A 9,184-nucleotide genomic window follows, 5' to 3' on the forward strand; every position below is an offset into this window, starting at 1 on the left:
TGCTTCAACTTGACGCGTCATCAGTGTGTTGGGAGGGAACAACCCAGAACCGAGTTCACTTCTCCTCTCACGTTCAGCGCCTAAGACTGCGTCCTCTGGTTCTGATGAAAGTAGTGAGCCGGAACTCCGGGAGCGTTTTATAACTCGGGCTACACGTCCCCTCACATGCTCTGACACGTCTCCAGACTGTACACACATCCCGTCGGTCGGCGGAGGGAACCTTTACTCGGCTGGTTTGACACATTGTGAATAAACAGAAAAGAGGGGGGAAGATGCTGATGAAGGAGTACAGGATATGCATGCCCCTCACAGTAGAGGAGGTAAGTTCTCCACCACTTGTTTCTTTTGTTATTTTTTAAATCACGAGCGGGGTTCAGTGCTGTTCGGACGACCTTAGCGGCTAACGCCATGGGTTTGCTTGTCCCAGACATGTGGCAGGAGGTCATATGAAGTGAGAAATGCGTTCAGGTTAACTTCACTGGAGACTAATCTATTATCTGCGCTTTATGCACACTTCTCCGCCTTTATCGGCACTTTTCTACTCGCACTTTAAATCACTACTTTTTGTCTGATAACGCATAGCAACACAAAGAACTCCCAATACAAGCAGGTGCCTTTGCACAGCTCGTAAAACGCCTCCATCAAATATAAAACCAATTATAGATCCGATTGTTTGATCAGCTGGTGGTAGAATTGCGTACAGTGGCAGTGTGCTCTCACTCTTCCTCTTACGGCCGCACACTCTAACTTGCTCACATGCAGGCAATTACATGCATATTACATTGCATTGATGTAATGCTGCACACGATGACACTAACACAATGCAGAGCAGGGGTCGGCACACTGATACCTGCATGCACTTGTGCCGCACGCGGCGATGTCAGAAAGAATTGTCCATTGTCTGTATTCAACCTATTTGTCTGTTTGGTCCCGTGACACAGTCTAAAATTAGAAGGTGAAGACGATCGCTGCTCTCTTGTCCTGGCATGCTTGCTGTACAGCACAACAGCATGTTTATCAATTGTCACCCAGGCCTTTGTTTTTCTCATTCATCTCCATCCCTCTTGTCGTTGTGATGTGTGGGTGTAGGGGGTGGTGTTCTTATGGCTGGGGGCTGGTATAGTCACGTGGAACAATGCTTTCCAGTGGCATCTCCTCAACCCCAGACTTTAAGAGTAAAATCCACATGAGACTTGGTCATCTCTGAGGAAAGAAACAAGTATTGTAAAGCGTGAGCAGATAATGAGACCATTTTTTTTGTCAGGCCTTTTACGGGGAACTCATTCATTCATATTTCCCTCATTTTTGCTCTCTGATTCATACATGGATGTGGAGATTGAGTTCTCCAACAGCAAATGTGTGTAACCCTCATTATATTCTTGTTTTCTGACACCTTCAGGATTTGAGGAAATCATGATTAGAGATGCAGGAAGAGAGGATTTTTGCACTGAAGTGCAGTTACACGCATCTCCCGTTTACATGTACAGCCTTACACAGTAATTTTAGATTCACTGGGAAAATCTTGCCGCATGTAATAAGTTCACTTTTCTTGCCATGGTCAGCAGCAGTTTTCTCAACACAGAGACTACGCAAAGTTTCACACCAACAATTCATGTAGAGACCTGCGGTTAAAAGGGAGAAGTCGTTTTCTTGCACAAGGGTGTTACAGGGACAGTGTGCTCATGCCTGTGTTCTTAAACACCTTTGTGGTGTGTGTGTGCGGTGATAATGCGTCTTAGCGTTCACACATGCTTTTTTTTCCATTCAGTAAAGCAGCCTTTCCTGTGAACATTTTATAAGCTTAGAGGAATAGCGAGCACTTTCTTGTCACGTCGGTTTAACTTGTGAACAGATGGTAGTTATGAGAAGCAAGAACAGTGTAATCAAAGGCTCAATCTGCAATCGCGTTTTCAACAAGAGGGTCACCCTAGCACGAAAAATTCAAAGCACCACATTGGATGCTGCTGTTTTTCCCTTTATTTACAAGTCTGCTGATACGTGGGAGCACCTGACAACCGCTTATGTGTATATTTATGAGAATATGCTGAGCCAATGACACTTTAATTTACCAGTTCGTACTTTCAAAAATGCTGTTACAGTGAGGCTTGACTTTTTGGCACCTGCTGTTTTAACTTCCTGTTGCTATTTTTTCCTTCCTCTGCAGTCGGGCTAGACCCAAACTATGAAAAGCACACGTAAACTCAGAGTGAACTTAAAAAACCCCAAACCCTGCTATTTATGGTTATTGTCAAGCTTTAAAACCCTTATTGAGGTTTGTATGATGAGGTGCAATGAAGCTAAACAAAATACTTAAATATACTCTTAGAAATACAGTAAAATTGGAAGTATAAGGAGTGTAGCGTGTATGTAGTTAAAGGTGAAGAAAAAAATAATATGGACCAAAATGCTCAAAAACACTGATGCTTTTGTACTGTACTCAGAATCTGATAGTTAAAAAGAAAACAGGGATGGAGACATTACTCTTACTTTTCAGCAAACAAGGAGGAGAGTGGTCATCCACTACTGCTCACACAGGCCCCGCGCTTTGCTTCTTTTTTTATTTGTGAAGATAAATCCATGTTTGGATGAAACACAGGAAGCAGGGCACCATTGTTTGCTGACAGTCCTGTTACAGAAAGGAACCTCCTTAATGATCTGGGGGAAAAACATATTAGGCTGTAGTTTGGCCTGTTTGTTCTTACTATTCTTATCAAGCCTGCACACATTGAGCTGAGTGTCGTCCCCTCGCTCCTGAAAATCCAGTTTCCTGCCAGTCCAAAGGGATAGGAAGGATGGATTAAGATAATGAAAGACGGAAGGGTAGAGTAGACAGATGAGGCATAAGGACAAACCGCGTTGTGCTGCCGGTTGATGTGCTGAGCAGAAGGGAAAGGATGGCAGAGAGGACAAGAAGAGTGGAGTGGAGTGGAGTGGGGGTAATGGGGGAAGTTCTGGGAGATCTTTTTTCCCCTTATAAGCTCCCTTGTGTCATAAACCGATACTGCGTACGTACGTGCACTTAGATTCTTAGAGTCGTGGGGACATGTAAGGTCACATCTTTCTGTGTGTCGTCTCTGGGAAGAGATCACTGTCTGCTGCTTGCTGTGTTGCGTCATTCGAGCCCTACTACGGAGGTTGGACTGGTTATCCGTGCTGTGTTTATACAAGTTTAACAAACATCATGCGCACTGAAGGAATCATTTAGCAATACCAGAGTGTATGAGCTGCTCTGTGAGGCTCAGTTCTCTTTCCTCTTAATCATCTCTGGGTGATGATTAAGATGCCTGTCTGGGTGTGTTCCTGACGTATTACTGCTGCAGCATTTTTCCATCCATATTCTGCCTTTCTCATTCTTTTTTCCAACTTTAAACAGAGGAAAGTGGTCTTCCCAATTTCTTTGGACACGAAACTAGAAAAAAAGAAACCACACAGAGAACACCTTATTATGTTCACGCGAACATTTTCCTGTGCTTAGCTTAAAGATTAGAGAGAAAGGAAAGAAATCCAGTTTGCACAGAACCTTTAAAGCTCACTAATTTCCAATCTTTACCATTTTTTAAAATCTCAAATATGAAGTGTAAACACAGCACATCGTGGTCTTATAGGAGATTATTTTCTCTGTTCAAATCTAATCTTTTGACCACACATTTGAGTGGCAGGCAGCAGATGATGTCACAACTCTCAGCCAAGAAATAGACATTACCAGACGGCGGGTTGGCTATACTAGCTGAACTTTAACTAGACATTTCAGTATTTATGATCAGTCACACTAGCTGCTGCTTCTCATCTAGATGTTAACACCCAAGGCCTGTACTATGAAGCTTTGTTAGTGGAAGGTTTTTGCACGGGGTTTTCAGTCTTGGTGAGGTAACTTAGTTTATTTGGTTACACGCCCATAGTAACTTATTCTGTAAACCTAAACTTCTTTGGTGCAGGTTATTTTCGAGGTAAGAAAATGACACATAAAAATACATGTTGTCCAGTCAGTTCTCTTAAAAGCAGTATCTTATTTCCTGAAAAAGGATATCTTGATATCCAGGTTCTTGTTACTGCTTTGTGTTATGTAGCTAAGTGAAGTCAGTCTACACACATTTATAATACAGACCAATCCCTTGTATAATTTTATGATAAATTACGGTTTTTGTCAGCAATAGCCATAGACAGAAAGAGGGTCTTTTTGGAAGACAAGAGCGTCGTGATGTTAGAGGAGATTAAAGTCAGGCACCATGTATTAGTCAGTGGACTGAATAGCCGATGGACAAACAAAGTGAAACATGTGGCGTGGACAAGTCAGGGCAGAAAGAGAGAACTGTGTTTATCACAGGCTTGGATTCATACACATTCCAAGTGGTAATATTGTTAGATTTGCTTCAGAGATGAGCTCATTTTAGCCTCAAACTTAGATTTTATAAGTAAGTATTCATAAGTCTTGAAATTGCAGTGGCAAAAGTTTCCAACTAAATGCTCACAAGCCTTGTTGTAGATTGGACTCACCTAGCAAATGAAAAGATTTGCTCATATTAACTTTAATTTTGTCAGTGTAATAATAACGGCCAGGATGACTCGGTGTAACTCAAGCCTTTGAAGCAGTTCACTCATAGCGTAGCTTCTCTGTTTTGGTTTAAAGTTCCATCTCAGAAGATTTACATGTAATACTAACCAGAACCACTTAGCCAAGAAATAATCATTTTCCCTTTTAAGTGCCTTGGGAATAAATCTGCTCTCTTCTCCTACGAGCTGAGCCATTCATCAGCCACCGTGGCGCTCAACAATTCATCAGCCACCTCTCTATCCTTTCCAGTAAAGGATAGGACACAGATGGATGTATTCCTCCTTCTCCTCTTTCTGTCTGTCTGCCATTATATATTTTTCCTTCTGCAGCAGCTCTCACTTGTGCCTCAGTGTCTTTGTTTGATATGTATTTTTGGTCAACCTTTGGCTAACCCGAGTCTCTATGTGGCACCATCGGCACAGTTGTTTGAGATCGTAGCCCTGGTGGATGAATTTAAAGTTTTCATTGCGAGTACAATTTCACACTGTAATAGCTTTATCTGTGTCATGAAAAGGGAACCGGAGAATCTCTTTGAATTGTGCTCAGATGTAGACCTAGACCGTATCATTTGAATAAGGTTGTCACAAGAGCGCACGATGTTTTCAAGGGAAAAGACAAAATGATGCAGGGCCTCATTGCCTCTTTTTTCCTTATTAACTGTAGTGACTCAGAGGATAATGACATTCAGCAGAGGATAGTGAAAAACACACCCTCTCAAAACTGAATTAACTGAATATCCATGAGTTTTTAGTCTGTTTGGTGTAGTCGACAGACAGTAGTACCCTTTGGCTGAATGCCTGTTTGATGGGGTGTTAGCGCTGGCAGTAACTGAAGGATTATGACAGCATCTGATTGTGAAATGCTGTAATCTCCTGAAAGACTTGAGCTGGGATAACAGCTTTTTTGGGAAAAGAATGACACATTTAGAGGAAACCCAGAGGTATATCCATTATTGACCGCCATGTTTATCATTTGGAGGGAGTAGTAAAGCCAGATTTTGCAGAAACTGCTTTTTTTTTAGGTGCTAGAGAGAATGGATGGCTTGATATATAGAAGGGTGACTTAATAAATGAGAAGACTTAGGGTTGGCTGACTGCTTGAAGGGATGTCTGGATGGTAGGTTCAAAGGACACCTAGGTGGTTTTCTAACTCGACATTTTTTCGTGGTATTCATATGTTTGCAATTACCAGTTTTGTATAAATTCATTACAGAATGCATATCCTGATGTAGCATGCCCACATACTTGCCAAAGGAAACCTGCATACCTTACTGTAGTGTAATTTATGTTTGCATAGCTTAATTTCAGCTGAACACCTGCTCTGCTTCGACACAGCTGAGATTACCATTGATGTTGCTGACTAAAAGCAACTTGGACACAGAAGTGCAGTTAGCATCTGTTAGCTGTAATGTAGCGGATATTTACAAAGCGCCATGATAGGATTTTGAATTGCTGAGTCATTTTGTGACTGATGAATATCAGTTGTAAATGCACATGGAAGCATTCATATTGTTCTGACATTGTATGAGCCCTCGAGCTTGGCAGTTTGAACAATTTCACGCAACACTGGCTTCCATCGCTTGATGTACTAATTTTATCTCAGTAAAACTGTTCAATAGACAGTAAAGGGTTACATGTGTTGGAAATATTGTCTGTTTCCCCAGGATATCTAATTTGTTTTGGAGGAACAGAAAAAGATCAGTCTCTTTAACTTGATTGGCTGCCATTGTCAAGTGATACTTTGGCCCAGAGCAAATTTTTATGACACTAGCAGTTATTTTCCATGTGTCCACAGGATGAAAGGCAGAAAATATGTAAGAACAAATCTGTTATGGCTGAATGAAAACAGCAATGCTTCTTTGGTGTTCCTGTGGTTTGAATGGATAATGTAATAAAGTTGCAAAGTGAGATATTGGTGATTGCTGTAGGGAACTTCTCTTTTTGCGCTTGTTAGATGAGTGAGGTGGAAGTTTGAGTTTTCGATTCATTACCTGCCTTCCGTAGTATATTAACGTAACCTCAAGATGACCCCAAAGCTCCATGATATCCCTGTATCAAAACACCAGTATTTAATTCAAAAGCAGAGCTGCACATTTACTCAGTATATTGTTTTCGCACTTCATTGTTAGATCCCTCCAGACCACCCCAGAGTTTGTTTGGGAAACAGGGCCCATTACATGCTGTTTATTTAGTTGGTTTCGTGGTAAGGTGCAAGACCTTTTTGCCATCTGGTATACATGACAATGCTATGATTCAATCAGCGTCTCATTTACTGCCATTTACTCTTCTAGAGGAAACCATCATGGGTTGTGACGGACCATTATCCTCGGATGAAGACTATTCTCATTTCCTAAATGGCTGTGTGTGTGTGTGTTTGTGTGCCGGTGTGCTAGTGTATCTGGATTGTATTGAGACAAAGGTCTTTTCATAACATAAGAGCTCCATGATGTCGTCATGCAACACTGACAGCCTCGCCTGGACCGATCCTCTCCTTTATGTTCCATACTTTTAGTTGGAATGAGTGTATTTGTGCCTCTTTTTTGTTTTCAACAGTAAGGCACATGATCATTGCAAGCTCTTCAGTGATCTGTGCTCTATAGCAGCATCAAGCACTCGAAGCCTGAGACGCTTATGCGAGACTGATAATGAGCTCAAAATGATGGACAGCAGTTCCAAACGTTTTGAGAGAGAGTGATCACTTATTGGAAATTTGCACGACACACAAAAACCCCACTCGGATATCATTAGGAGTATTGCTTAATCATTTTCTGTTTTCCCATAAAGTCACATAAAAATAAGTAATGGAGTTAAATGAGTGCAGCGCAGGCTCTTTTTGATCAAGCCTTGGCATAAAACAACCTCGTGTCACCATGGAGAAAAAAAGGATTTCTTCCAACGCGCTAGCAAATCACACAGGAGGGATAAGAGACGTTTTCTACTTGCAGCCACAGTTAGAAGGCGGCTGCTAAATCTGTAAAATGTGGCTATAAATAGAGACAAAGCAGCTGATTCTTTACACCAAAGCAACTTTCTTGCTGTGTTCAATTTGGGAAATGTCACTGAAAATGCTTACTGTTTGCTACTTTGGGTGCATATGCTAATGCCGTGTCTCGGAGATGCTTTATAAAAAGAAAAAAAAAACATGCTGAGATTAGAATAAAATGTAAACTTCCTTTTTACTGTTTGCTCTACATCCTGCTACAAGAGTTGAAAGGGTTGCTCTTCTCTTTGGCCCTCAGTGTAATTGCGAATGCTGCCTCGTATAAAATCACCAAAATATGCACAAATGTGATACAAGGATGAGAGGCTAGAGTCTAGATAGAAGATGAGTGTAAATTAATATACACAGACTCTTTACAGCACTTGACATTACAGGCATTCATTTGCTGCTCTCAAGTGGGTTTGCGCAGATTTTCGTTGTTGTTTATCGAGAGAGCTTTCGCAGGGGTGTGGTTGAAGAGATTTTGCAGGAAAGATGACAGGAATTACATGGAATGGTCTGCGTGAATGGATTAGTCAGTGCCAGTAGCAGACAGCAAGGGCATCAGAGAAGTAATGTATGACAAATTAAGGATGAGAGGCGAGCTGATGATGATGTAGTGTTGATATGCATGATGTGTACTACTAATAAAGCATGGAGACATGGGGAACGCAAATGTAGTCGCGTGGAGTGTGTGCATTCATCGTCGTGAAGTGATATGCATACACATAGAAGCACTATAGCAGCAGCTGACGTATGTGAAGATCTCCTTTTTAGTTTCTCTTTATTGGGAGTGGACAATGTAGCCTCAAAACTATACCACAACATTTCAGAAAGAATTTGTGATAGCGATATTTAATGTAGTACAGAAACCCCCCAAAACTGAACAGCATTTTGTTGATGCTTGCAGCTTGCACATAGCAGCATCGATAAGTAAATAAAGGGCATTTAAATTGTCCTTTTCCAATAAGCTGCCATCAGTGTCAATTACAGTGCAAAAGCAGTGACACAGCACAAGTCAGGTGTAAGAGCAAAAGTAGCCCTGATAGTGTTCTGGCTGCAAATTTTAAATAAAAGTATGACATAATTGCCTAACGCAGCTTATTTTAACAATAGCTTGAGCAACTTAACTTTGTAAGTCTTGAGGAGCTGCATGTCACAAACTGAAAACTGAAAAAACTAAAGAATCGTTTTGGGATGTTGCATTTGGGTCGAGTTTTTAAACAGCTGCTTAGAATCCTGTTTTTCCAACACGTCAGTAATTTCCATCCACCATTTGCTCTTCCTGTCATGTGGGATGAAGCTAGCGATTCTTGGTTGAGCCATTTGTTTGCACATCACCAGCTGCTAATATCGTCTTCTTCGTAGCCTGGTTTTACTCGGAGGTTGTTGCCCCAGTGGTTAAACTAATTTGAAATTGAAACCTTTAAGGGGAACAGTTTATGGTCGCCCGCTCACCCCAAGAGCTAAACTGGTGCCCAAATTAGCTCCTTTCTTTGGTAGTAAATTGTCGTTGAAGGACGAGATGTGGCTCTTGCTTCCAGACGTGCCTGGGCTTACAGTGGGGCAAAAAAGTATTTAGTCAGCCACCGATTGTGCAAGTTCCCCCACCTAAAATGATGACAGAGGTCAGTAATTTGCACCAGAGGTACA

General features: G+C 41.5%; 1 protein-coding gene across 2 annotated transcripts in view; it reads left to right on the plus strand.

The window, feature by feature from the left end:
• LOC102209273 (phosphatidylinositol transfer protein cytoplasmic 1) overlaps positions 1-9,184 on the plus strand; it is a 72,795-nt gene continuing 63,611 nt past the window's right edge. For both annotated transcript variants that reach the window (XM_005736297.2, XM_005736298.1), the window contains exon 1: positions 1-320. In XM_005736297.2, coding sequence (XP_005736354.1) covers positions 273-320 — 48 coding nt within the window. In that variant the 5' untranslated portion in view covers positions 1-272. The remainder of the gene's footprint in view (positions 321-9,184) is intronic.

The sequence above is a fragment of the Pundamilia nyererei genome, unplaced genomic scaffold (genome assembly GCF_000239375.1).
Source record: "Pundamilia nyererei isolate P.nyererei 1_Seehausen unplaced genomic scaffold, PunNye1.0 scaffold00068, whole genome shotgun sequence".
Classification (NCBI taxonomy): domain Eukaryota; kingdom Metazoa; phylum Chordata; class Actinopteri; order Cichliformes; family Cichlidae; genus Pundamilia; species Pundamilia nyererei.